Source organism: Aspergillus japonicus (assembly GCF_003184785.1).
Source record: "Aspergillus japonicus CBS 114.51 unplaced genomic scaffold BO86scaffold_50, whole genome shotgun sequence".
In the NCBI taxonomy this organism is placed as follows: Eukaryota; Fungi; Ascomycota; class Eurotiomycetes; order Eurotiales; family Aspergillaceae; genus Aspergillus; species Aspergillus japonicus.
In genome coordinates, this window is record NW_020291687.1 from 221230 (window position 1) to 248916 (window position 27687).

Here is a 27687-nt window from a genome sequence, read left to right on the forward strand (position 1 = left end):
AAACGGTGCAGTTGAGTGTCAGTGGCCGGCCTTATATTTTGGACTCGGGCTTCTTGATTGCAATCGCTTGGCTACCCTTGGCCCTAAACCACTCTCATAGACACAAGTAGTGGGCAAGGAGGAGGGTGTGTATGTGTGTGAGCAGAAGAGGTGAGGGGGGGGGGGGCCTCTGGGGGGGAAATTGGAGGGATGAAATAGACGAATGAAGCTGGAGACAGACAGACTGGGGGGGGGTGAGAGCCAAAAGATGGAGGAATACACTGAGTATAAAAAGACGCAGGATACCAGAACACAGACAGACAGGCCCAGCACCGGCCGGCCGGTAAGAAAGGATGCAGCCACTTTCAGCTGCGGGTCGAGGGACCGTTACGGTGGATTGGCTTCGAGGTAATTTTGGGTTGATCAGAATTAAAAATCATGGGTCAGTCCGATAATCTTAACATGATAATAATAATGATTAATTAGATAGGAAAGGAATGGAAATAAAAACAAAAAAAAAGAATAAGAAATAATAATCATCAAATAAGCTGAAGAGTGTACGGGGAATAGTCTAGTATAGCGAACCAGAGAATGACAAAACCAAAACCAGTAAATCACACAGCTAGTGCGGGCAGTGTACAGTACTGGCACTGGCAGTTTGTCCATACGGCCGTGACGAAACACCAATGGAAAAAAAGAAAATACAATAATCATAAGAATAAAATCTCCATCCTTAAAATAAAACCAAATAAGCTAAGAACGGGTCGAATCTCTGGGGATAGACTAGGAGCCAAGATGTTGAGCGCCACGGTACGACCGGTCAGATGCTGATCTCCAGCAGAACCACAGTTCCGGTCATGGTGAACAATGCAGGACTAGAACAGGCGATAAGAAAATAAATCAATGGTAATAGACCTGTGGCATCAAAGACCACACACAGCCCAGGAGTAGACCAAATCGAACTCGAGGTTCCGCAGAAGGTCAGCAGCAGCAGCAACAACAACAACAATAATAAGCAAAGAAAGACTATTGTCCCGGTCTATAGGTTCGAGCCCTGTCTCGAATGCTCCAATGCTCCGGATGAATGAGCGATTACAGCAGATGTGGCCGTCATGACGATAGAGGATGACTCCTGATTAGCGGATGATGACTTATGTAGTTGAGTTAGTGTATAGGTGAGTTACTCTAGGGAGTTTAGTTAGGTATGATAGTGTGCAGATTTCCCATCTGATACTGCTCAGCGCAGGGGTTCTGATCTTCTAATCAGTTGCTAAGCAAAAGAATCACGGGCGGTGGGCGGGTGTGGTTTGGAGCCTTGGAGGGGACAGACTCCGGACTCACAGGAGACTTGAAGACTTGAGCCTCTTCGACTGGATTGGGATTAGTGTAATTGTGACTAGGCAAAAACTATGCGATCCATTGAGGATCCATCCATAACGAGGAATCCACTTTCTGCTTCGGGATAGTCTGGAATATCATCATTGGTCGCTACAATAACCCCCAGTCGCTCAGCCCGCCAAAAGGCCAATGGAGACGGAGGCACCGGGGGAGCCACATGGCAGCATCACCGCCAGGTGCTTGGGCCATCAAGGTTGAAACACCCGAAAGCAGATTCATTTTTGCCTCCCTGTCAAAAGAAGGCCAACGAAGATGTGTGTCAGCAAAAATAAGTAACTAACTAAAAAACCGACTAAGTCCCCTTTACTAAATAGAGAATGGCCCTCCCTTTCCGCAGGAAGAATGCTGGATCAGATTGATGAAGAGATAGCGACAGAACGAATGAGAAGAGAAAAAGAAAACACTGGGGGAAAGACTAAATGAAATGAAAATGAAAAATAAGAAATCAGAAAATATGAGGATCAGAGGGAACGGGAGACAGGAACACTCCTGTACGGTAGTACGTAGGAGGCTATCTGTTTCAACCACAAGAGGTGATGCATCCAAATCAGCCAACCCGCTGGATGGTCGGACAATGCAGCAGGTCAGGTCTAAGCCTCCCAGACAATCGGGAATTATTCAAGGTGAACCCCGGATGCCAATCCAATTCCCCGTCACCTTCTGCAAACCTAAAAATGCTGTCTCTTTACTGTAATCATTAATGTCTATCTACATTCTCTTTCCCCCTTAGACTCCGTATCAGAATAGCTCTTACGATTAAGGGAACCAAATTACCCCTTGAGCCGGAATCAGACCATCGAAGCGAAGTGCCACAGCGAATCTAGCCCCCGCGGGTTTGAGGGCGGTTTGTGGTTTGTGGTTTGTGGTGGTGATGGTGGTGGCGGTAGGTGGGTTGTCACCGACGGACAAGCCTCCTCTAAACTCTCTCTCGCCCAAAGGGCGAGTAAAGGTGGGCTATGAAAGTATGGTAGGTTGGCACGCCTCCTTCTCCTTCACCCGTAGGAGGGCTTAGAGACGAGAGACAAGCCAGAGGGGAGAAAAAAAGTCTGGACGGGGTCTGCGGAATCCTCAACCCAAACTCTGGCGGGAACGTAAACATGGTTCCGCAGTGCTGTCTCGCTGTCTCTTTCCGAAACCTCAGGCTCAACATTGGTCGGGATAGCTTTCCCCGTCTTACGAGTTGGGCAATCTGCTACTTTGGTACGGGCGAGTACTATACCTTAGGTAGTGTAGTCTGTATATGTTCTGTATGTGCTGGACATCATTGAGGGATCTTGGTTCGGGTCCGGGGACCAGGCGAGTCCCCTTGACTACCAGATCCATGACACCCTCATTGATAACTTGGAAAGCTGGAAGCTATGGCATCGACCAGCCATAACAGAGCAAAGAGTCCAGACCCCCCCCCCCCAAAAGCTCAGATCTATAGTGGCGTTGAGTTCTGCCTCTTCTCCTTTTGTCCAGGAGTTCCCGTGAGCGTTCGTTCCCCTGGGCATGAACCATATCAACGATGACTCGGTCACGCTGTCAGGGTCATCCCCTCGCCGGATCGGATGAGTTTAGACGAGAGTGGACACCGATCAACTTCGCCTGTCGGCAGCGAGTCTAATTTTGATTGCTATAGACTCATGGAGATTTAGGGATGAACGGGTTTAAGCTCCTTTGGCTAGTGAGGAACTTTAGTAGCTTCAAGACCCCGCTTTTTCCAAACTGCCACAGCCGCGTTCCCATCCTCGCAGGGCCGATCCCAATGGGCGGACCACCCAGTCAACGTTTGGGACGGGCACTGATCCTTGTCCTCTTGGGCTGGACAGGCCCATGATGGTCGTGCTGGGAACTGGGAGAAGGACTAGGATGAGAAGACTGGAGGGCAGGTGAACCCCTCGAGATGAGTTTGCAAACGATGACGGTTACCCTGTAGCTGGTCGGGAAATAGTACCACCAACTTAACTACTCTTACTAGAGTCTCTTCTTGTAGGAGGCTTGTACGGTACATACTGTACATCGACTTCACGAGGGTTGTACTGTACATCAGGTAATCCTGGGTCTTTGCCAGGCGGAAAAGGTGGAGCATGATGCTCACTCACAGGGCCAAAGAGATTCATTGCTCAATAATAAGCGACCGAGTGATAAAGATGGTAGGGATGGCTTTACTCAGTTGATCGCCTTTGGACTTTCCTTCCCCGCCCTCAGTAATGAAAGTGGTTAACTCCTTCCCATCGGTTCCTCGTGGAATTGTCGACTTTTGTCGATGGCCGACTTCCCCTCCCCGCCGCCGAGCACACTAAGTTAGAGTATACACTGTACTATACCTATACACCTGCATTCACTTCCTCTGCTGCCCTCTGCTGCTCACGGAGGGTCGCACACCGACACCCCAATGAATAGAAAGAACTAGGCATTTGCCTTGCGAGGCGGACCGAGCGCACTTCTGATTACTGTTTATGGTGCCTGGGAAAATCCCTCCTTCTCGCTTCCACTGATCAAAGGAGCAGAGAGGCCAAGACACGCCTCGATAGCCCATGTCACAACCTTAATGTGCACTAAAGAGACCACCAGCAGTTGCCCGGCCTCGTCGGACGCCAACGCGCTGGAAGGTCTTCTTTCCCCCCTCCCTTCCCCCCTGATCTGTCCGGATCGTTATGATTTATGAGTTGTGGGCACCGCGGATTAGTGCAGACTACGGAGTACGCGGACCCTCTCTTCGTCGCCTCCACGGGGTGCACATTATTAGAGCATTACTCATGGTTCGGTCCAGCGACTCCAGCGACACCGGTTTCATCCGAATTTCTCCAGAGCATGGGCCGATTAGTCTACGCTTGGAGCATTCCACTCCATGACGGGACATCATCGGGCCATCGGCTCTCTAAACAACAGCAACACCAGCAAAGAACTGGTAGCCGCCGCCCCTCTTGTCCTTTAGCGGCATCAATGGCAAGTCTCCTATTACCAAACTGAATGGGGTCATCGCAGCCGAGCACTGCGCCATTGCACACCAGACACCAGACACCAGACACCAAACCACAAGCAAATATGCAGGGTGCACAACTTGTTGGGCCCATGATTGGTGGCGCGTGGTCTTGTCTCTTGGTTACTCCTTGCCGAGCACAATTGTCAACAACATCCAATCTACAAAGAAGACCCTTCAGACTTTCGGCCGGTCAGCTTTTGCAAGTGTGCATAGATGGGCTCTGCCACAAGGCCATGGAGGAAGATTTCACAGTCGCGCCAAGAGAATATTCTCTTCTATAGACAGCCATAGACAGCCGAGCTTGTCTTGGAATTAAAGCCATGGTCACCTTGTTTTGGTCTATCGACCGAAGAGATAACGATACCACGATGCACTGATAGATAGACATCTTCTTGTTGTCCCTTCCCTCCCTCTGATTTGCGACCCGCCCCCTTGATTTCTTTTCCGACTCCTATTTCTTTTTCATTTTTTTTTTTCTTTCTCTTCATTTCTCTCTGTGTCTTGAAGATAAGTGTTCGGCCCGCGCTAAACGGGGGGCAAATGGACTAAACCCAAAGCGGAACTGCAGGCTTCGGCTGGTCCTTCTGGAACGACCAGCACCAACACAACACTTGAAGACTTTGGGTAGCCTAACCTGAACGCGCGCGCTTTAGTCCGTCCCGAGTCATAGCGTTGGTCTGCCTGTCCCAGTTACCCAGTAACTTATCATTTCCATTCTTCCCACCTGCAGAGCTAGTCTGATTATGACTAGTGGTCTTCGCTTGTAAGCCGAACACTGCAGCGGCGCCCATCTGGCGTGCAAGGTGGGGAGGGGATGCGGCGCCCGCCAGCCAAAATAACCTTGTCTGAGTGGGGAGGGAAAATCAGTCGACAAATTTGCCAGAACTGAGAGAAACTGAGCAGATCCGGGTGCTTATGCCCAGAGAAAGGTAAACCTTGGAGACATGATTTACGTAGTCTGTCTCCCCCTCTGCAGGGTCATCTCATCTCATTCATCCTACCATCAGCCATCGTCATCACTTTGTCAGGGATGTGCACCAGTTCTCGCGTGCACATGTCTGTCTTCCTTCGCACGTCGCACTTCTGGGCGCAGAGTTGCACAGTTTCAGCCTCGACAATCTGCGCTGGGACCTCCATCCAGCCCGCGTCCAAGTAGAGAAACCCCTCTCCCTCGTCCCGATCTGAATTATTGAGTCTTCCCAATCGGCCGGATGAGACAGCATCAAGCCGTCAGCTAGTCTAGAATGAAGAGATTTGATTGTTCGACTTCCGACCGTCCGATCGTCTATCGACCCGACCCATCTCGGTCGCTCCGTTTCCTCTTCTGTTTTCCTTGGTAATCCCCCATTTCTTATGTGTGTCTTGTCCTGTGGATTCAGGATGGCGGTCCTCTCCCGGATCTACAGTGGGGTAGGATAAGGAAAAGGGGGGGGACGGGGGGAGAAGAAGAAGAAGAAGAAGAAGAAGAAGAAGAAGAAGAAGAATGAAGAAGAAGAAGAATGAAGAAGAAGAAGGGGGAGCGTAAACACGGCGAGTCAGTAGTGGCTCGCTGGCTTTTTGAGTGAATCTTAGTTAGCCTACTCACTAACTATTGGCAAGTTTTGCATGACAGACCGGCCGGCCGGCTGACCGACAGCTACGCTTGCATTAGTTTCTCAGATCGAACTGTAAATAACGACAGGGGATAAGGGTAGGTAGACTGGAGGGAGAGGGTGCAGAGCTAGAAAAAGAAACAACAATTAAAGGCGCGGCGGTCATCTAAACCCTCCTAACTGATCTAGTAGTAACAGGAAATCACCACGACACAACTCTGGCATTCTTTGATGGTGATTGGAGGCGAGGAGGGGGGGGGATGGAAGCCGAAGTTGAAGCTGAGATATAGAGGAGTTACCTAGTCAGGTACCTACCTAGTATTCACTTATCTTAACTCCCTCTTGGCAACTCGGCCAACCTTTGACAATTCCGGTAACTGGTCCAGGAGGCTGAAAATCATCCGACTCCTCCCAAAGTCCCTGCCGCCCGAAGATCAAGTCATGATCCATTCAACAATGGTTTAGTCGGTTTCATCTCAATCCGGAGGAGTGCCTTTACTCCCCCTTTTAGTTTTTGCTAGCAGAAAACAGTAGTTGGTGGCCACTGCATGCCAAATCCTCGAACAATCCCGGGCCACCGGTCCGGGTTCGACTAGCGATTAAGTACTGTAACTGTCCCTTCTTTTTCGCTCTCGGTCAATGCGGTCAATCCCGGAAGAGGCTGAGACTTAGGTGTCCAAAGACTTTGGACAAAAAAAAAATGACGGCGGCCTTAAAACATGACCCAGCTTTCCTAGTCCTGTACATACTTACAGTTAACTCTACTTTGTGGACTGTTGTTTTGTTGTTGTTGTTGTTGTTCTGTTTCATGTGACATAGATACCGTATGTACCAGTGACAGAATATTTACCGAAGAGCTAGCGACCGACCAACTAACCAACCAACCAGCAAGAATCGTACACAAAATACCATTAAAAACCCAGTAGAAAGATTGAGTAAGGCGCAGAGAGAGGACATCATCAGCATCAAACCAATGCTACTCCGTAATAACAGCCCAGACTTTGACTTCTTTTTTTTTTTTGCCCACCTGCAGCGACGACCATCGATCATGGAGGTGTAAGCGGGCATGCAGTGTCACACACACACAAAAAACGCCTCATGCCACGTTTTTTTTTTTCTTGGACGGTGATCACATCTTGCAAGAAGAAAGACGGGCTGTGGCAGGCAGGAAAGGGGGCGGATGGCCATGTGACGCTGACGCTGATGCTGATGCTGAATGATTAGACTATGGATTATGATGAAGAAGTGATGCGTTGATGAACGCATGGCTACATCCCTGTCTAACCAGCAGCCAGGGGCCCCCCCTCCCCTCCTCGCTGTCAGCCGAACGGATGTATACATAGATTCAACATCAGATGGGATGAATGATGAGTGGTTATCCGTAAGTATGAGTACTAAGTTTATTTGGGTTTGGGTCTTAGGGACTGTACTGTACTTTCCCGAGTGTTCCCCCCTCCCCCTCCTCTTCCTTTCCCCGTATATGACAGTTGTTGCCAAGCTTGGGGGTGAAAGAAAGGAGGGTCCCCATTCACATGATGAAAGGTACGGAGTAGATATGCATGAAATGAACTTCTCGCGAGGCAACAAATGGTCTGTTCTTGTTCGGGACAGAACCCTTAGACTAATGTAATTTTCGCCCAGGGCAACCGATGGATACTTGGCGTGCTGGCGGGTGGGATGGTATCATCGTCTAGATAGCGACATGCCTACTCATACTAGATAGCTAGTGGCTACCGGGAATGGGTCGACGGTGTGTTGATAAATTAATGATAAGGCGAGGGAGGAAGGGGGAGGGGGGAGCCCTCATTCCTGGCGTGCCATGCCATGCTAAAATGCCATGCTAAAATGCCATGCGATGGGCGGCCATGGTCATTCCGCGCTTTTGGGGTCCGGTCCTTGCAGCAGTAGCAGTAGCAGCCGCCGCCGCTGCATGAGTGTGGATGTGAATGTAGTGGATGTGAGGTGTGTGTGTGTGTGGTGGCACTGTGGCAGGATCGCTCGGCCGCTGGACCCTTTCTTTCGTTTCGGCCGCTGCCATGCTTTTCTTAGATTGAGAGGCGCGCGCGGCGCGGATCCTTTCAGATCACCCGATGGGAAGGATGAGGGGGGAGGGGGCGGGCAAGAGGATTCGGGAGCAAACTGGAACTTACTATATTACTATAGTTTGTTACCGAAGGTGCAAAGGGAAGGTCGAAGGTCAAGGGGAGGGGAGTGGATGTCCCTTCGACGGCGTGGCTCGCGATATTGACAGGTTAGCAACTGGGTTAGGCTCTGTGGTGTCATACACTGGGAGGAGGGTACCCAGGCCAGACCAGACTACACCTAGACCTAGACAAGAAGCAAAAGTCAAACAAACAGAGACAAGAGACAAGAGACAAGAAACAGAGACAGACAGAGACACAAACAAGTCACGGGACGGGAAGTTTGTATATTCATACACTTCGATCCATTCCCAGAGCAATGGATGCGATGTTCTGACACTTCCTCACTCGCCCAAGGCAAAAAAGGGTCAACCCAGGCTAGCTTTCCACTTCCCCACTAACCCTGGTCGAGTAAAACCCCGTCGGAGATTTCCGATCCTTCAACCGAGAGAACCAATGAAAGGTCTCAACCCATTCTCCGCATTTGATGAGGGACCCAGCGTCGAGGTTCTGTCCTGCTGTTCCGCTAGAGGAAAAGGAAATCGCCAAAATCTTTTTGAGAAAAAAAAAAAAAAAAAAAAAAAAAAAATTCAAACTACGGACGGTGCCACAAACCACCTCCGTCAAAAGCTCGGCAACTTCTTGGCATCCAGCTCGATCTGGTCCAGCCGATCACCAACCACCAGACCCGTGGAGCTGTCTTTGCTTCGCTAAATAAGGACTGATTGGGTTAGCGGGCGTGGAGATTATCAGCATTCAGCAGCCCCCCCCTGCCAGCTTCCAATAGCGTGGGCCGGCCAACTTTATCTCTCCTTCCCATGGGAAAGAAAGACCTTTGCGGGTGGGAAGATGGGGGGACCCGAAATATCATTTCCGACGGAAGAGAGCAAGAGCTTGGTTGAGAGGAGGAGAGCTTTCGAGGAGCTATCCCAGTTAGTTTAGACTCGATGCTATGCTTGTTCTGGGGATGTCTTTGCCTGGTGGTGGTTGTTGCTCGGGGCCAGTACAAAGGGACCAGGAGGGAGTAAAGAGAGGGATGAAGTATGAAACATCGTCATCGTCGTCATGACTCGTGAAACCTCTTTGTCTACTCTGTCGCTGCTCTGGCTTTTGGCTCGCGGTTTCTCTTCCTTGCCTCTGTAACTACTGTAATGAATCTGAACTGAAAATGTATCTGTAACACTTTCAAGTATTGTCTTAGAATGTCATTTCAATCACTCAGATCACTTGACGGGGTGGATGTGCTTGCTGTCTGCCTGCCCGGTAACTCAACAGTGTTTACGGAGTATGAAGTTCGGTTTGGTTTTCGCCCCCAAACACCAAAGGATTCAAAGGAACGACAAATCAACCAAATCAACCAAATCACCCCAATGCCCGCCGGCCCTTTCTTTCTTGGCCTAGATCCATGTCAGAACTCAGAACACTGATGGAATTCAGGAAAGAATATCCTCCCATTGCCCCTCGTTGTCTGTGATCATTGTAGTTTATGGTATCCTCTATTTTCGGGTCGTTAGTCATAGAGGAGCTGAGCTAGCACTAACTGACTAGTTCCTAGTTTCTTACTGTACACCGGGACATGGGGGTGGGTTTAAGGGTGGTCGATAGTTTTGCGGGACCCAGCCCGCCCGGCACTTGGTCTGTTGTGTCATCTCTGTACTGTGCTTCTCTCTGCTCTGTCGCGCTCTCTCTCTCTACACCCCGTACAACCAACGTGTTAAAGTGGTACTACAATAGGGCCAAAATCCAAGATGAACCATCTCAGTGGAGTGTGACTTACTCCCTCTTTTTTCTTTTTTTTTTTCTTCTTCTTTTTCTCTGGAATACTTTGCATCGTTACTACGCGTTTTCTGCAGTTTGACTGTAGTTACTTTTCCAACCCAGCAATTTAAGCGAGGAAACTTCACCCATCGAAGGTAGTAAAGGCCTCCCGTGCACTCTGGTAGTAAGACTGTACGACTTGTACGGTGCTGCGGTACCACCATTACTTTTTTTTTCGAATCTCGCCTATTCTTCCCACGCTCATGCTCATGCTCCTGCTCCTGCTCGATCTTCAGCTGCAGGATTCAAGTAGCCAAGAGATGTTGAAACGAAGGACACATGGCAATGCACTGGGGGGAGGGGGGGTCTGGTTCAGGCTACTTATTGGTTGAGGGACTGCACTGCTCATCAGCTAGGTATTCAAGTTAGTCTCTATTGAATTGAGGGTATAGATTCTAGATCTAGGATGACTTCTGCGGTTGAGGAATGAGCTCATACACTCAGTGAGATAAGAAAGTCCCAAGGGAACTGGAAGGTATCACAACACATACCGTACATCCACATGTCTGGCTTCCTTCCGCTTCGCAAACCTATCTCTAGGCAGACAAGTGCTATTCGCCCATCCATAGGTGCACCCGAATGCAAGACCAATCCGCAGTACTATACTCCGTACTTAGCTATAGCACATATCCAGAGGGGGCGAACGACCACAGAACCCTCCAAGCACGACGAACATCCTTTCCCCCTCCAAAAAGTCCATTAAGTGAGCTAACTATACCCATGAGCTAATATACAAGGGTCACCTTCCCCCCGGCCCAAACTATACATAAGCTACATATAGATGACAACCCTACCCTCCAATGCCGCTAAGCTAAGTATGAACCACCCACCCCCCGGTCGATCAGAATCTAAAAACATTTTTGACTAATGTTACATCTCAACCTGCCAGTCTCCCTCTTATTCCCCTTGGTACCCGCGTCCGCCACCCCGAGAGTGGTTAGTGCATGAGATCTTGATGTTTAAAGAAACACCACCAGAAACAAAATGTGGACTGTGGTGTAAGCTGCAGTGTTACACGGATGATGTACATCGCTTCTTCATGTACTGTACAGGACTTCCCGCTGGTTGCGAGATCGAAACAACCTGGTGTTACATACGTTATCTTTATTGGGATAATTGCTCTAGGGGGCTCACTTAGCGTTTGCTTATGGGGGTTTTGATCTGCTTTGCCCCATACCACTACTCCCTGGTACCTAGCTGGACGTGAGGATGTATGTCTTATATCTGATGTCCTATCAGGGTTGAGGCGGGGGTTTCCGGATTGGGGGTATGGGGGTATGCGTCTTATATCTTGCATTACCTTGATCCAGGTTCATCGTTGTGCATTGTATGTACTGTCCTGGGTTGGGATGAATATTGGTAGTGTAAGGGGATGGGCGTTGTGGCTAGCTAAGATGTGCCTTTTTTTTTTTTTCTTTCTTTTTCTTTCCCCCATTTTGAGGGTGCGGATGAAGTTGGGGGGCAAATGGGGTGGTAGGTTCTAGAATACAATGACGGCTTGGCTAATGGTTTTTCATGCTGATGATGCGAGAGTGCGTGGTTGGCCTTGGTGGCAAAGAATGGTGTTGGAGCTGTGTTTCAGGTTGGTGAGAGGTGGCAATCAGGTTGCGGTTTGGGGGGCGGAATGTGTTGGGTTGTTCGGGGTGTATTTTGGTTGAATGCTTGTGATTGTGGCTGTACTTGTTGGTTGGTGAGCTTCGAGAAGTAGATGAAGATCGAGGGTACCTGGTTGTATAATCGGGTGTGTGCGATGGTTGGAGTGCTGAAGTACACACTTTGTACCGTGGACCGTACAAGTCGTATGTCGGTGTGGATGAGAGAGAGCTCCGGCTAGAGACTCCTCTCCAGAAGATCCGTCCATCCTCCTGCCGTGGCAATCCCTGATTCTCATGTTGGAAGCTTTGGCTTTGGCAAATCTCAGACTCTTCTTGCTATACCGTCAACCCAAGAGCAATGTGGCCATTCAATCAGACGAGGGTACTCGAAACATTCAATATATCGTTTACCGCAATCACTCCCAGCACCAAAAAGACAGGAAAGCATCCGTCCATCTAGTCGGCGTTCAACCAGTCCAAGCACCAATATCAAGCCCATTTGTACCTCCATGTAGCCTTCGATCACTTTCGATAGCCTTTCAAGCATGCTGAAAGTGGAACATACTCAGTGATGGTATCCGAATCGTTTGGTCCATAGGCCCAGCTTTGCTTTGCCTAGAAGGAAATAAGAAGAGTGCAGAAGCTGGTGATGAGGAACATTCGCTCTGTGCGGATCTTGACGTATTTTGGGATGTACCAAAAGCCGAAGGTGGATGCTCTGGGAGGCGAATCATTCCAATTTCACTGCATACACTCTGATAGCACATGGAGAGTGCGTTGTCATCCGATCAGAACTTTTCCTCGCTCTTGCCTCTATCGTCCCTCCCACAGTCAAAATTGTCAAAATTTTTAGCACGAATGCTGCATTCGCGCTTCTGGATCGTCGTCGTAGGTGTCGGTACTGTACACTTAGACAACAATGCCAAAACATTATCAGCCCTGATCAATAATTACCCACGAGTTTTGTGTCTAGGTTCACGAGGAAGACTACTGGGTGTGGTAATGAATTCGCTTGCAAACGTTCTCGATGCGCAGGGGAGCCATGTGCTCTCCGAGAACATAGTATTCGAGAGTTCTCGCATGACGTGTGGTATGTGGGCTCGTGGTGGGATGGATATACTGGCGCTGTCCCGACGGGACGATGAATACGGATCGATCGAATCAGGAGCGGAGGCATCATGTTGATTGCCTGTGGGCTTGGAGGGCTAGATCCTCAATGGTTGGGAATGCCTTTTCGAAGAAGGGGCATGAAGCCTTTTATAGAAGTTAGCAACAACGAGTTGAACAGATCTCTCACCTTAAAATGAATAAAAATTCCGACTGTACATTAATGACACTCAGTCCGCAGGCCTCACCGACGGTCCAGCGTGAGTCTATGTGGTTGTAGACTGTTGTAGCTTCTGCTGTGGCTGTGTAGAGCAGCCTGCGATATAGGTTATGGTCTGATAAATGTACTGTCTGAATAAGGGGCATGTTTTCAGGTAAAGTATTTCACTGTCCGCTATGGTTGTCGGAACTGCCGCTGGAGCTCTCTGTGTGCTATGCCAGTCGTTCCCGGAGCTGCGGTAGAAAAATGAGCTGCGAATCGAGCATCTGTGGTAATCACGAGTGCCTGGAGTCTGCCTATTGGGTTGGAGAGCTGATTTTATGATCTTATGGGAGCGGCTGATCAGGGCTGGGGTGATGAAACCAATGATCCAACTGCTGTGGAGAGGTTGTGAGCAGGCCTCGAGAACTATATAGCACGGACAAGGCACGACTGAGGACCCGGCTAAGCTCCGAAATATGGACTTCACTGCCTTGACATATTTGCACGGTACAGTACAAGGATAGATCCAATTCATCAGACGTGGCGGCGTAGGCATCTCTCTTTGAGTAAACTTGATTCATATGCACTAGAATAAGCATGGGAATACATATCGGGGATTAGGTCAAAGGTGAGCTTCTTGCATACTAACTTCTTAGACTGGTCACAAAGCATCCTTACTACCCCTGTGGTGAAATACAAGATCAATTGACGTGGCGCAGGAAAATGTTAGAGATGTGCTAGAATTCAACCAAGTATACTTGGCTCCTTTTGTCAAGTCTCTGCCTCATCAAGGCTTGCCACGCTATATGCATCGTGGAGACTTGGTTATAGCCACGATTGCTGTTTCAGGATTTCATTGGATTGTCTTCTCCTTCTTGTTTCTAGATCTTTCTATGCAGTCTGCAGATTGTTTCGTGGTTGGCGCGATAACTTCATTGATAGGCATAGTGTTGGATGGCATGGCAATCAAAGACGGCCGAACAGATCCTATACCACCAGTACTGCAGACACAGCCAACGATCAATCCGGTCGGCTCTTAGCATGAGTGTTCAAATAATGCACCACATGTCACACACTGTCGTTGGTAGAAGTGAATAATTCACTCATCAGCTTAACATCCTTCCATGGTTCTAACACGAGTCGTCCCTCGGTGTCAACAATGCGGATTGTGGTCAGAGACCTCGGAACGCACCGACCGTCACAAGCAGTGACGAACCAGTATGCCTACGGGCAGTGGGCATTGGCACCGAAGACGCTGTGTAAATTGAGAACAACCAGCCCACCGAGTCACGGGAATGGTACACACTATATAGCACATACAGGAGGATCACGAACCGACCACGAATGGCCGCGGAGCAGTCACTATCTCATATGTTTTGCCAGTGACATGCGTCGACTTTTGATTATTGAGTGCATTCGGGGGTTATACGGCGTACCTATTGAGTTTTTGGCTTCAACGAAGCACCTTCATAGCTTGCCACATTAACCGAGCTGAGTTTCGGCTCCTTAGGATAATAGAGATTGAGTTGAATTGAATTGGTACATTGTCCGTCACAGAATCATGTCAGCACTCTGCAGAAGAAACGAATTGGGACATAATACGTCCGGTACCCCATACTTGTGACCCGCAATTCTCGAATTATCAAGCTTGGATGAACATCTTCCGTGCTAAGTCGAGGGATTCGAGGGATTCGAGACAATCAGCCACTCCGCAACCAATTTCCGCCCCGTTATTGAGCAATCCGCCTTTATGGCATCAAGAGTGCCAGTGACGGCTGAGCCGTGCGTTCGTAGTGCACCAGAGGTGGAGGATAGATTACGCAGTTCAAGCAAAGTATCCCAGCACAACAATATATCACTGGCTAAAAAGACGGTCGGAAGCATGTACCCGAGTAAAAGTATAGTCGATCAGTATCAAGCAAGTAGGTTGGGAAAGGAAGTACAAAGCCTACTAGTCGAGTAGGGAGGTCAGGGAGTCATAATCTCTTTGAATGTGAGAGCTGATTGATCATACCTTTCACAGGTTCTTCATCCTTTCGCCGGACTTTCCCGGAAAGCAAAGCACTCACGGGAGGGTTACACAGATTCTGCGAGCGTCACCCAGGTTTCCCCATAGGCGATGACAGCCATTTTCGCCGTCACTCGTTTAAAAAATCATCATTTCTTCGCAAGTAGTCCGCCGAGTAACGTAAAGATGAAAACAAGATCCTCCGGGTTCATTCAGTGCAGTACTCTGCCTATAATCGCCATTTCGACATTCAGGGGACATGGCTATGCTCGATGCTGGATGTCTGCTTTGTTGGAGGTCCGAAAGGTGTTGCTTGATTCGCACAGGCCAATAAGAGCTTATGGTCGGACATCGTGCAAAGAGACTGGAATCTGTCGGCCAACTAGAAGTATGAATAATATCTAGTCTCAGCGAGAAGAGACGATAACTCTGATAGGAAGTAGCTGAAGAGGATGGGACTATCCAAGGTGCAGTGTGGTATGATGGTTCACGCCATGTTGGCAGCAGCGCATCCGTCAAACAAGACTTGAAATGGGGTGAAAAGCGTCTTCGCCAGTATACTCGAGAGTAACCGACATTGCTAGTGAGCTAGTTAGTGATATTGTGTGCTGACTCTCAGCGTGAGTGGTTGTCGACGCTAGAGATTTCGAATTAGAAACCAGATTAACCAGTTCTCAATCGACCGGGATGGACAAAGGAACGGGTGGATGAGATGGGTGAGACAGTTACCGCGTCTGCCACGAACACCCCCCAGCTTACATCCACAGGTCGCTTGGCTCATTCTTTCGCACTCTCACATGGCAAGCAATAAAAAGAGATACCACAACCCCACAAGACTCGAAATTTCATTCCCCCTCTCCCTTGATGGCAGCACAGCAAACATCCTGATAGATTGATTAACTTGGTCGGGATGACTCAATCCGGCCAATCCGGCAAACCCGGAGCATACCGACAGGGATCTGTAGCCTAGTGAGCTTTTAGCACGAGATCTACAGAGGAGTACAGTAGCCTTCCGCCCAGCCTTTCATGTATGCTTAGCAGCTGGGGAATGGAACCTTGAAACTCGGAGGAGTGACCTTCAATGCCGAGAGGATCTAGAAGAGGGGGCGGATCACCACAACTTACAGCAATGGGCTCAGGTGTCATGAGACAGCCCCTATTAGATATGTGATCTGATCAGAAATCCACTCATTGCGGAGGCAGTCACCGTCTCAATCACCTCTTTCCTAATCCGTTGTAACACTTGGAGACTAGGCAAAAGTACGTACTTCGACCCCATTAGCACAGACATCTATAGATGCTATAGATAGAGAGCTGAGCCCCATCGACCTGTCATATCACATCATATCACATTATAGCCAGGCAAGATGTACACAAAGTTCGCGTGGCTGAAAGTCCAACGAGGCTTCGAGATGGCCATTGGCAGGGTGAATAGGCGCTACTATATTGGCGTCCAGCCATCCTTTGCTGCCGCAGTCAATGTTTGTTCTAGACCCTCAGCCTTAAAATGTCGCATGGGCTAGTGTTTGGGATGTGAGAGTCAAAGACAATCGGGACAAGCCAAGATGGGTGTCAAATGAAAAGAGTGTCGAGTAAGAAGAAACAACTGTCTGGTCTTGATAGCTAATATGGATAGTAGCATGAGCCAGAACCATAATGGCTGGCTTAGTGTGCGCGCCACGCGCAGCCATAGAGCTGGAGCTGGTATCAACGGCGCGATCAGCCCGCTTCCCACCCCCGCTCAAAGCCCGCCCAGGCGCAGCGCATGCGCGTCGATCTGGGGCCCTTGGAAAGTATGCCTGCCAGCAACAAACCAAAGAACATTCACAATCACAAGGACACCGGTCAGTACCACCGAGTTATAGTTCATAGACTGCAGCGTGACAGGAAGATGCGGGGGCATGCAGTTCAGGGCAACTTGGAAAAATAGCCAGATCACCGAGAACACATTGCAGATATAACCGACCCATGAGAGGTTGAAATATCGCTTGGGAAGGTATGACCGACCTCGTAAGAGAAGCAGTCCTTGGGGGATGATGTATGTCAAGTTAAGAAAGAGCACGGCGGCATTGATGATCGAGTTGAACGCCGTGGTGGATGCAAGATAGAGGAGGCCGTAGATGGAGCAGAACCCGAAGGAAGCAAGCGTGGTGCGCACGGGGAAGTCAAGTCTCGGGCTGATTTTGGTAAAATATTCTGGAAAAGGTGTGCCGCCCTACGGAGACGATCAGTACTCGTTGGTTCGAAGGGTGCTCGTATCCACGCTGCATGCACTTACATCGCGAGCCAATGCCCAGGCAATCCGACCAGAGGTCACCCACTGCGGCGGGATGCATGCTTCCTTGACTTAGCTCTCGATCAAAGGGTACTGAGGGGAATCGGTAGCCTGTCATACAAACATAAATTGCCCAAAGCAAAATGAGTAGACCGAGAGTGGCGTTTCGACTTCCAGTCCTGTTGATGAAGGTCAGAGCGCCCGCTAAAAAGACCCAGTAGCAAACTGACACTTGATAGACTAATTCGAGACTGGGGAGTGGAGAGTCTCGGATGGCTTCATAATCATGGGCAAAGTACAGAAGAACCACAATCATCGTAAGGCTGGTTACGATACCAATGACTTCTGTCATAATCATGATTTGCGGGACACGTCGCCCTGGTCGTGGTATCTCCTCAGAGATGTGGATGGCTGTCAAAATTAACAATGTGTTCAGTACCACATCGGTGAAAGTTGCTGTTCTTACCGCCGTCTGCGGAAGCAAATGCATACATGGCATTGCTGATAGCAAGCAACCAGGCCGCACCACTGTGCCATCCGCTATTTGCCTGATTGGATGCCACTGCAAATGACTTACCCTGTACGTGGTCGTGCATTGCTAGAGCGGTAATGAGATAAACAAGGTACCCGGCCAAGGTTAGAGAGAGCGTCAACTGCGTCACCCATGACATCTTTGTCGGTGCGACAAACAGCGGGATCACTGGTGAGATCTTAGCATGACACAATCTGAGGAAAGAAGTAAAAGGACTTACAGGTCGAAACTGCAATTGCAAGGAAGATCAAGTAAGTACGCCATTGAGTTGCCTCATAGCCTGGGATATAGTAAGACACTATTCCCTGGAGGAAAATCGCGCCAAGTGAGATACCTGAGCATCTGAAGGAGGGTCAGTACAGCTCACAATACTGAAAGGCAAGCATCATACGTCGCCGACCACCAGGCTAACACTGAGAGCCATCCCACGATGTAAGCGTTATACTTTCGGGTACTCTTCGAACTGAGAATGTAACAGAAGTGGTATTGGCCTCCGCTAGACTGTTATAGATTTAGCGATAGCTCGATACAAGCTTAAGTTTTCTCCTTACGGGGAATGCTGAGGCCAATTCAGCAAGTCCCAGTGTGATGACAAGCTGAATCGCCCACCCAAGCACTAGGCATACGATACAGCCTAGCACACCGACATAGCTCAGGTTTTGTCCAAAATTGCTCTAGTCCATCGAGGTATAGTGTCAGCAAAAGCACCATTCGGGGTACCCGAAAGTACGCACAAGATAACCAATCCATGAGTTGGTGATCGAAAACCCCAGGCCTAATGCAGAGATCCAGTTGAATTGCCTGGGCATGACTGCCTCATGGCCATTTGCTCGGAGGACTGCTTCATCTTCATCTTCAAGTGACGTCTCTTCCACTGTGCCGTCTGTCACGTCTGCTGGCAACTGTTTGCCATGCGGGGCTTTCTCCACTGTTCGGTTCATTTCCGTAGTCTGGGCAGCTAGCAAGCTTAAGATAGCGATGTGATGGTGGGCAAGGAATCTTGAGCATCCCTCATCGGAGGGATACTTGTGCGCTTATATCTCATCTCTTTCCCCTGGCCCTTGCTTGGACAACAAAGGGAGAAGGTTAAGCAATCACACCGTCAACGCTCCTTCCTCGTGAGATCTTAATTGACTCCAGGTGTGGTTGTTCTCAAGGGAGTTAGGTAAGATTAGCTAAATAATGGAACTCGCCTTCCCGTCCACCGGAATGCTCAGGATTAGGTTGCACAGGCGCTTGGTAGGCGGATTCGACAGCCACGGGTAGGCCAATCAGAACCAGCAATATCCACACTGAGAACGATACATTTCAGAGGCAAGGGAGTAGAGAAGATAGCAGTCCGGGCTGATCACGTCGACTAATTTCCGATGCTGTTGGATTTGTTCCCTAAAGCGGCTCGAGCGCCAGCAAGGAGTGATTGACCACTTGAACAGATCAATGTTTCTAGTAGAACCATGCATATCCATGTAGCCACTTTTTCGCGTGTGCTGGCTGCTAGATACATTGAGGCGGGGTTGTTCGAAAGGTACCAGTAAGATACTGGATCCTAACTGGACCGATCGTGTGTGCTTCTGTTAAGCCATGGAAGGGAAGCGAGCGGCCTTTGGACAAACAACACTGTGTTTCCATGAAGCAGGTCATGGGCTGCGAAGGAGTCTGTCTTGGCAGCGTATTGCCAGTGATAGCTCGGTCCTAACAAGGAGTCAGTTCGGATCACTTAGTCCTTACTAGAGAACGGTACTTTTGCATCACATACCTGGTTACTCTCTTTCCCTCGGGGTCTATCACCTGGTATTTCTCACTTTCGACCAAATCTGACTCAACCGGTTGCCCTCGGAGCAAGGGAAGCTCTTCGTCCTTTTCCAGCTCATGCAGTATGCTAAAACATCATCTTTATCGGCCTCGAGACTTGCCACCTTCGACAGGGAAACAATCTTGGGGATACTCTCTATAACCCTGCATTCAGCTTGTTCTTGGTCAAGTTCCGATCAGCCGATACTACCTTCTGACCTCACGGGTGTTCATTTGAATAGCCATGAGGTCGTGCAAGGATTGACTGGGTGCAGGCATTGAGAATCGGACTGTTGGGCAGAAAAAGCACATCTTGAGTTGTGAGCTCAGGAGAATGACATCAGACAGAAGGCATAGATCGAATGGAAGGCTTGAGGAAGCATACACGATATGTGTTGTGCAAGCCATCCTACTTGAAAATGGCAGGGTCAGATAATGCAATGGTACACGATAATAGTGAGAATTGATTTGGAACTTGATGATGAATTGATGGATTGATGAAGCTGATCTGCCTTACTCAAACAGGAAGGAAGGTGGGGTTTAGCGCTTGGGCTGTTTGTTGACGCCAGTCTTTCGGCATTGAAAGTCACTTTATGCTCAGAAACCTATAAGCAGGGTACTTGCATTTCCGGGGCTACTTAGCACCCACTGCAGGAATCTAGCTTACTTTGGTTCAAACTTTGATTCTACTATCATCAACTAAGAACTTCACGTCAAGTACACCCGCACAGTCAAACCAGGTCAAGCCTCCTGGTACAGTATCATGCTGGCACCATGTTTTCTCGGCCAAAAACCTTCAGATGTTGTGCAGCGACATGAATAGTGCCTAGCTCTCAGCTACCATTGAAGACGCCTTGACCATATAGGCTGCGGGAAATGATGACACCTTTATGCGACTTAGGCAAGGCACCCCGTTCACCCCAGTTCACTTTCTGGCAGCGGAAGCATCGCCTTGCTGAGCTTGAAATGGCGAGCGATATTGCCTGGAATAATACTCCTTTGCTGCTCTGTGCACATACCTGACACCTTGAGAGTTTAGCTCCGCTCGATGACCACAGACCTGTATATCACCAGCCCGGCGCTCTCACACAACATGGGTTCAGCTACCTTGGCGGATTGACAACAAATTGGAAATCCCACTCGTGCGATAATGTCATTAGCGTTGATTAGACCATCGAAGAGACGGGCTGTTATCAACTAGTGTCAGACCCAGCTCAGCGCTAGGAGGCGAGTGGTCGACCAGAAGAGTAAGTCGAGCCCGCCACGCTTCCTTGGGCATTGGCCGTTATTGACTTAACCGAGGCACTTAATCAAGTAGCGACTGTCCGATGCCCCGTGAGGGTCCAGTCTCGCATCAACAACCTACATTACGACTGTTGAAGCTGCTCACCGATGCTCGAAATGGCGGCACCCAATCTACTACATGGAACGAAGGGTCTTTTCGCCTGAACACTTAAATGAATACGAAGGGACACAGTCGATGGTGTGAGGATCGAAGACTGTTGAAGTGATTTCCTGCGGGCGGTCATGACACTGTTTATCGGCCGCCCGACCGCATTTCACCATCTCCACACTACGCACATCTCACAGCGTAACACAGCCATCATGAGGGTCGGAAAGCATAAAACATCGAGCCGCTTCGGAACGAATGCGGGGTTTCTGCAATGTAACTTCTATTCAATCGACCTGATTTTCATCCGCTGTCATGGCTCAGTGCTACAACTCCTAACATGAGAAGTGGCTTCTAGCCGACCTGGAGCCACTCAGCGGTCACGGATTAATGATTCTTAGCAGTCTCGGCCTTTCTTAGGGGCGGGGACAGTCGTATCGAGCATGCTCGACTCCACGTTGTTATAAAAATCTGCGGCTCTTCCAGGTATCCTTTTTACTTTTGAGCTATTCGACTTCTTGGTATTCAGGCAGTCATTAGGTGCTGGACGTTCAGAAAATGGCAACTTCGGCAGCGTTGGGCTGCGCTGCCATCCTTTATTTTATATTGAGGAGTATATACAGACTATACTTCCATCCCTTGCGCAAGATTCCGGGTCCCAAGCTCGCCGCGATCACTCATGTCTACGAGTTCTATTATAATGTGATCAAAGGGGGCCTATTCATCTGGGAGATTGAGAGGATGCATGAAGTATATGGTTGGTGATCTCGAACCCCCTAGCCGGTGGTACCCTTCCTTAGAGGCGGATTTTACTAACTGAGTCAGGCCCTATCGTTCGTATCAGTCCGAGAACAGTGCATATCAGAGATCCAGAATACTATGAAGAGATCTACGCATCCAGAGCTCGTAAGCGCGAGAAGGATCCAGTCACAGTCGCCCGCTTCGGACTGGAGGGCTCTGGGTTCTCCAGTATCACAGATGATGACCATCGCCCACGCCGTGCGCCTTTGGATAAGTTCTTCTCGAAGCAGGCAATCTCCAACATCGAGTATCTGATCCACGAGAGTCTTGATAAACTCGTACATTCTCTGCGCGACGCCTACGATTCACACAAAGTAGTCCATTTGGATGCTGGATTTGCGGCCCTGACCGCCGACGTGATCCATGTATATGCATTTGGGTTCAACCCAGGCAACCTGGATCAAGAAGGCTTCAATGCTAATGTGCGGGATGGAATCAACGCACTATTCCAAATGGGACATCTCACCTACTTCTTCCCGTGGATACAAACCCTCATTGACGCGCTGCCGCTGAACGTGCTGCGCCAAGTGAGCGCACCCGCATACGCGTTGGCTCGCCAGAAAAAGGACCTCTATGAGTGTGGCCTTGAAGCATTGAGAGCTGGCCATACAACCTCCGGGGCCGGAAAGCCGACACTCATCGAAGCTATTGCAGGGCCCAAGATGCCGGAACATCTCAGAACACCGCAGCGACTAATGAATGATGGCTTTGCATTGACCATAGGAGGGACGGAGACCACTGCAAGATCCCTTGCTGTCGGGATGTATCATCTGATTGACAGGCCCGAGATCTTAAGCAAGCTGCGAGAGGAGCTTAAGCAGGTGATGCCCACGCCGGATTCCCGCCCTACGTGGAACGAGCTGGAAAAGCTCCCTTACATGGTAAGCATGAGATCCCTCGAGATGGGTGTTCCGTAGTCGAGAGATCCCAATTTGACTTTTATCTAGGCTGGGGTGGTCAACGAGACCCTGCGCCTCTCCACAGGAATCGCTAGCTTCTCGCCCCGAGTGGTCCCCACGGAGGCATTGCAATATAAAGGCCACACGATCCCACCAGGAGTGAGTCGAGCAATGATCGTATAGGCAGAGACATCGCATACTGACAAAGGCCACAATCCAGACCCCTATTGGTCAGACACACTACTTCATCCTGATGGATCCCAACATCTTTCCTGACCCGCATGCCTTTGAGCCGGAACGCTGGATTCGGGCCGCTGCGGCTGGAAATCGTCTGGATCGCTATCTAGTGAACTTCTCCAAAGGCAGTCGGATGTGCGTGGGTTTGAAGTGAGTTTTCCACATTTGATTTTCTGTGACTTTTCTGACATTCGGACAGTTTGGCCTACGCGGAGCTCTACCTAGTCATCGCAGCGCTTGTTCGGCGGTTCGAGATGGAACTGTACGAGACGCCCCGAAGCACCATTGAACTCAAGCGCGATTTCGGCACGCCATACCCTGAGGAGGGTCATCTGAAGGTGCAAGTATTGGTGACTGGCCTTATCACTGAATAAGTCTGGACACACCTGCCTCTAGTCAGGTTCCTGGATCCTTCTTCACTGCGTATGAACAACGTATTGCGTTATGTGCTAATGTTCTGACTCTGCGGTTACGTTTCACAATGGGTGCTCTTTGCCGATGGCCATTACTAAATTCAGTTCCTCATTATACATATACTTCTCATACATGATCTCATTGAAATACCCATGCTTCCTGTCCAATACACTTACTCGGAGGGCACAGATAGGTTCTGCTGCAGCTCCTTGCGTTGGACAGCTCCGAAGCGAAGGTTGCCGACATCGAAGACCTAAGACATTGGTTAGACCACGATGCATCAGGTTGAATATAGACATCCAAATGTAAAGGGAACTTACGGCATAGATACCCTTCAGGAAGGTGTCTCCCAGAATGTCAAAGGTCATATCACCACGGCTCTGAATGCCACCATAGACATATCCAGTCTTGGCTTCGGCGAACCCAAGATCCTCCTTCTGCACGACGAACTGCTTGTCGCCGACCGCAAACGAAACAACGGGGAGGTTGTCCTCGGTGGTATCGGAGGGATAGATGTAACCCTGGGTCTCGCTGTCATAGTACGCGCCCGGGATAGCATCGTAAATAGCCTGGCAGGTTTCATCGTCCACCAGCGCCAGCGTCGTGCCAGTGTCAGCGATCGCCTTGTTTCCAGAGCGCGTGATGGTCTTCCCATTGACCGTGGCGGAAGTAGACTCAAACATCCAGAACCCCTCGCTGTTGTCAATAGACGTGTAGGAGATCTCCTGTCCGGACGACTGCACGGTGGCATCGTCAATGAAACCAAAGGTATAGAAAGACTCCCCCTTGTCGGGCTCGTTGGCATCCCGCCAGGAGCCCAGCTTGGCCGTGAACAGAGCAGACGAGTCCGGAATGTCATCCTGGGCGATCATGTTCTCGACGGGCGTCTTGACGGCCTTGGGCTGGACGGTGTTGATGCTGCCAAACGCCAGCCCCAGCAGTCCGTCACCGGCACCCTGGGCGAACTCGGTCGACATCGTCTCGGCCAGCTCGACGGCTTGGTTCTTGATGGTGATGCCGCCGATATCCACGTTGTCGGTGCCGACCGTTCCCGACGCAGAGGAGCCGTCGCCGTACGAGATCTGCCACGTGTAGCCATTCTCCTCTTTGAAAGTGCTCGACTTGGACGGGTCAAAGACCTTGTGGCTCTTCCCGTACTCGGAAATGGTGGCAGACGGGAGCTTAGTGGACCAGACCTATTGGAATCTCTTTAGCGATGCTAAGGGGATTGTTTATTGGGTGGGGAGCAATGGATCTGGTGCTTGACTTACCCACAAGTCCGCTGAGCCGGTGTCAAAGTCCAGACTCACGGTCTGGCCCGGGGTACCAATGCTCACTTGAGCCAGATACTCCGAATCGTTCTGCACATCCTCGGCACTAACTTCACCGACCTGGTCAGTGCCCACCGTGCGCTTCTTCAGCGCCCGCCGCACATGTGCCTTGCCACCGATAGGCTTGTCGTGGTACACCCGACCGACCTGGTGGAGGGTGGGAGCGAAGAAGTAAGGGCCTTCTTTGGTTGTATTGAAGCGGTACTTGCGCAAGAGGTGCACATAGGACTTGGTGCCCGACCTCTTGTAGTTCAAGTTGGGGATGAGTCGGATCTTGGTAGCCATGGTGGGGGGCAATTGGGTAAGTCAGTATATTTCACAATTGGTATCTAGTTGATATGTGTACAATGAAAAGAAGAATAGTTGACAAGCTGAAAACTTGGGGTGAAGAGGGAGCAGAAGGCGAAAGCGTGAAGGAAGGTCGGGACCACCAGTGGTCTTTATTTATCCTCGAGCTCCTTCTCCGACTCTTCAGTTCTTGCTCCAACTACTAACCCACCACAACACATCGCCGATTGCCCCTCGCACGTCATGCGTTTAATCGATTCCGTTCTTCTCAGCTGGGGCAATGAAATCCAGCTCTTCTTTCTCCTTCCCCTCACTCTCTCTTGTGGCGGGGCGAGCCGAGGCCGGCCTGTATGGGCTAGTAAATTCAGGATAAGTGGATCTGCACGATGACGCGGTATCAGCTGCAGCTGTCAACACAGCCCATGCTGAACTGATAAGCTCGGTCAGGGTCACCCTCCGGCCCAGCCAAAGAGCACTTCGGAATCTGTCGGCTCCATTGTGCAATATCATTATTGTCCAGGGTCCTGCAAGCGAAACCTGTCCTCAGCCCCCAACAGCCCCTTGGAGGTTGGCAGTTCAGCCAGCGGCCGACACGCAGTCTGATGCCATGATCTGCAGAGTGCGGATGCTAAGTTTAGCCAAGCTGGGCTTATCATGACCCTGGGACTTATCATACGACGACCTTGATTCCTTTGCACGGATCGGCATATGTCCTTTCCCGCGAGGGTTGACGCGACCGACGGTGTCATAACTTGAATCATACGCCTCGCCTACCATCATTGGCGCAGCTGATTCACACTAGCCGTATCACTAACTGGCCATGAAGCACGATCGTCGCTTCAGGAGACAAGCTCACAGCGCCACTTGCCTCGTCGAGCCCAGTCCGGCGGCTGTTGCCTGTCGCTTCTGATGTCTGTAATCTGCACGATTGGCTCGCTTCAGTGACATTGCCTTGTAGGTGTTGGCGATGGTGGCAGAATAGCCGGTTTTGACGGAATGCAGTGATCCAATCATGCTCTGGTCCTGGGTTGTGGACGTGATGCGATAGATGGCCATCGTGGTGTGGCTTGTGACGAGGCACTTTCGCATCACCTTTCCTTTTGATGGCGAGTACGAGATAACATCACGACCTTACCATCTCAGAGCTGAGCGTCCACTCGAAAGGTACAAGCATCATCGGCAAGTTTGTGCTATCTTGGATCCACATCACTTCGGCTGGGTGGGGTGACGGACGGGCCGGGCGATCGACCCAGAAGAACAGGACCTTCGTGTAGGGTCATTTCCCTCTTCTCTTCGACTCTTTAATAGACTACATATGGCCATATGTGGTTGTCGGGATGTGCTGAGCTCACTCCGACACATGTCGTGGCCTTGTGCCCTCCTAGACGCTGTCCCAGCCATCAAGAAAACCCGCTTTTTCATAGAAACTCAAATATAACAGAACGGATAGATACTTTTGAACCGGCGCTGACCAAACAGCTGAGTAACTCGGGAAAGTGCGAATCTCAAAGCTAAAAACTTTCTTACCACACACGAATCCCATTTAAACCGTTATAAATGCCGGTTTCAAAGCTACGATGGTTATGTGATTTGCAGAAGACCAGTTACACTCGCAATACCTAATATTGCTTATAGCTGACCAGCTCTTCAACAAAATAGGTTGTGTAGTGTAATGGTTAGCACCCAGGATTCTGATTCCTGTAATCCCGGTTCGATCCCGGGCACGACCTTTTTGACGGGAGACATTTTGTCTCCCGCGGACCGGATATTTTTTTTTCTGAAGTGTCTTGAATTTAGAAGTTGTTACTCTAATAAAAAAAACTTCATTTGATCTTAAAGACTATGAAATATTCTATCGCGTTGCCTTGAAGGCATAGCTGCGAAACTCCCAAACGTCACATATGTGAATCTCTCATAGTACCCCTCCACAACCCATTAACCTTACCAGGCAATCTGCCAACAAACAGCCCTTAATCCAAAACCCAACTGGGACAGCCACCATACATCAGCATAAACCCCCAATGAGCCAGTCCACAGTGCGGGCAGATCAACCGCATATACTTCTGAAGCAAGTAGCAAGTAGCAAGTACCCATCACCATCACCATCACCATCAAGACCTTACCGCACACCGCATACTGCACCGCACCGCACAATGACGGCACCCACCCCCCAAGTTTATCCATCTACTTCACTTCCCCCACAAAATCCCTCATACCAACCCAACCAATCGAGCCAGACGGAAGAAAGGGGGGGGGGGTTCGACCACAGCCGAACAGGGCAGGGCCGCGCATGACACCTCAGAAGCCGGCTGCATCCAAGGCACTGCACGCACGCGACACCCCCGGATGGGGAGGGGGAGGGAAGAACCTATTCCACCCACGGCGAGGGGAAGTACACGGCAGTATATACGTACAAAGACATATAATATACACACACACGCCTATAACTTATTAGTTTCTATCTTCTGCTTCTTCTTGCTTACCCTCCTACTTTCGGTGGTTGAGTATGTTCCTCGTGCGTCTACGAGAGAATGGTTTTTCGTATGGGTTGGGTGGTTCGTACTTATACCTACCGATGGGCGACTGTCGTGAACTGTACTAAGTATAGAGAAAGGGGTTGCTCACTGTGTCCCACAACAAAGAAACGGACTACTGACTACAACAAACTGCAGTAGAGAGGGTCTGAGGACGCATGTTTGATTGTCCCACCTTCCGAGACTAACAATGCTTTTGATACAGTTCGCACGAGCAGAAACCCTAGGTTTGGAGCCTGCGCCTGGGTCTGTCTGGGAATCTGGAGATTTTGGCTAGCCTCCCTTCTCTCTCTCGATTCTCGCAAAAAAAAAAACCTAGGACCTGATGACTTTTGGGTAACTCAATTCCAAATCGGTTCAATCTGGATTTTCTTTCCCTTTCACCCC

The 27687-nt window shown here is 49.9% G+C and overlaps 5 protein-coding genes and 1 non-coding gene across 6 annotated transcripts; 3 read left to right on the top strand and 3 right to left on the bottom strand.

The window, feature by feature from the left end:
* The first annotated feature begins 12021 nt into the window (after positions 1-12021).
* BO86DRAFT_170628 (uncharacterized protein) lies at positions 12022-12770 on the top strand. Its single transcript, XM_025666500.1, has one exon. It carries the CDS (start codon positions 12257-12259, stop codon positions 12674-12676), a length of 420 nt encoding a protein of 139 aa, XP_025524962.1. The 5' UTR covers positions 12022-12256; the 3' UTR covers positions 12677-12770.
* BO86DRAFT_170607 (uncharacterized protein) lies at positions 12768-13696 on the bottom strand. The gene is made up of 2 exons (XM_025666499.1): positions 13450-13696; positions 12768-13371 (listed from the first exon to the last, which is right to left on the bottom strand). The coding sequence occupies exon 2, from the start codon at positions 13354-13356 to the stop codon at positions 12865-12867; it is 492 nt and encodes a 163-aa protein (XP_025524963.1). The 5' UTR covers positions 13357-13371; positions 13450-13696; the 3' UTR covers positions 12768-12864.
* Positions 13697-16501: 2805 nt separating this feature from the next.
* BO86DRAFT_367599 (choline transporter) lies at positions 16502-18585 on the bottom strand. The gene is made up of 9 exons (XM_025670163.1): positions 18350-18585; positions 18167-18289; positions 18007-18116; positions 17836-17957; positions 17550-17783; positions 17314-17494; positions 17208-17262; positions 17087-17149; positions 16502-17023 (listed from the first exon to the last, which is right to left on the bottom strand). The coding sequence occupies exons 1-9, from the start codon at positions 18554-18556 to the stop codon at positions 16550-16552; spliced, it is 1569 nt and encodes a 522-aa protein (XP_025524964.1). The 5' UTR covers positions 18557-18585; the 3' UTR covers positions 16502-16549.
* A 2662-nt stretch (positions 18586-21247) lies between these two features.
* Positions 21248-23158, top strand: BO86DRAFT_170657 (cytochrome P450). The gene is made up of 5 exons (XM_025666501.1): positions 21248-21553; positions 21622-22478; positions 22545-22655; positions 22717-22883; positions 22933-23158. Exons 1-5 carry the CDS (start codon positions 21355-21357, stop codon positions 23105-23107), a joined length of 1509 nt encoding a protein of 502 aa, XP_025524965.1. The 5' UTR covers positions 21248-21354; the 3' UTR covers positions 23108-23158.
* Positions 23159-23260: 102 nt separating this feature from the next.
* On the bottom strand, positions 23261-24901 carry BO86DRAFT_458109 (pepsin-like aspartic protease). The gene is made up of 3 exons (XM_025677266.1): positions 24419-24901; positions 23468-24343; positions 23261-23400 (listed from the first exon to the last, which is right to left on the bottom strand). Exons 1-3 carry the CDS (start codon positions 24761-24763, stop codon positions 23320-23322), a joined length of 1302 nt encoding a protein of 433 aa, XP_025524966.1. The 5' UTR covers positions 24764-24901; the 3' UTR covers positions 23261-23319.
* A 1523-nt stretch (positions 24902-26424) lies between these two features.
* Positions 26425-26496, top strand: BO86DRAFT_t226. The gene has a single exon. It is a non-coding gene; the product is annotated as a tRNA-Gln (tRNA).
* Positions 26497-27687: the final 1191 nt, after the last annotated feature.

Coding starts and splice junctions, on each gene's coding strand:
- BO86DRAFT_367599 (XM_025670163.1), bottom strand. CDS start 18,556: ATGAACCGAACAGTGGAGAAAGCCCCGCATGGCAAACAGTTGCCAGCA. Junction 17,263..17,313: donor CTCGAATTAGTCTATCAAGT/GTCAGTTTGCTA, acceptor CTTCATCAACAG/GACTGGAAGTCGAAACGCCA. Junction 17,024..17,086: donor CCTGGGCATTGGCTCGCGAT/GTAAGTGCATGC, acceptor TCGTCTCCGTAG/GGCGGCACACCTTTTCCAGA.
- BO86DRAFT_170628 (XM_025666500.1), top strand. CDS start 12,257: ATGGAGAGTGCGTTGTCATCCGATCAGAACTTTTCCTCGCTCTTGCCT.
- BO86DRAFT_458109 (XM_025677266.1), bottom strand. CDS start 24,763: ATGGCTACCAAGATCCGACTCATCCCCAACTTGAACTACAAGAGGTCG. Junction 24,344..24,418: donor CCGGCTCAGCGGACTTGTGG/GTAAGTCAAGCA, acceptor AGATTCCAATAG/GTCTGGTCCACTAAGCTCCC. Junction 23,401..23,467: donor TCCTGAAGGGTATCTATGCC/GTAAGTTCCCTT, acceptor CCAATGTCTTAG/GTCTTCGATGTCGGCAACCT.
- BO86DRAFT_170657 (XM_025666501.1), top strand. CDS start 21,355: ATGGCAACTTCGGCAGCGTTGGGCTGCGCTGCCATCCTTTATTTTATA. Junction 22,479..22,544: donor TGGAAAAGCTCCCTTACATG/GTAAGCATGAGA, acceptor ACTTTTATCTAG/GCTGGGGTGGTCAACGAGAC. Junction 22,656..22,716: donor GCCACACGATCCCACCAGGA/GTGAGTCGAGCA, acceptor GCCACAATCCAG/ACCCCTATTGGTCAGACACA.
- BO86DRAFT_170607 (XM_025666499.1), bottom strand. CDS start 13,356: ATGCCTACGCCGCCACGTCTGATGAATTGGATCTATCCTTGTACTGTA.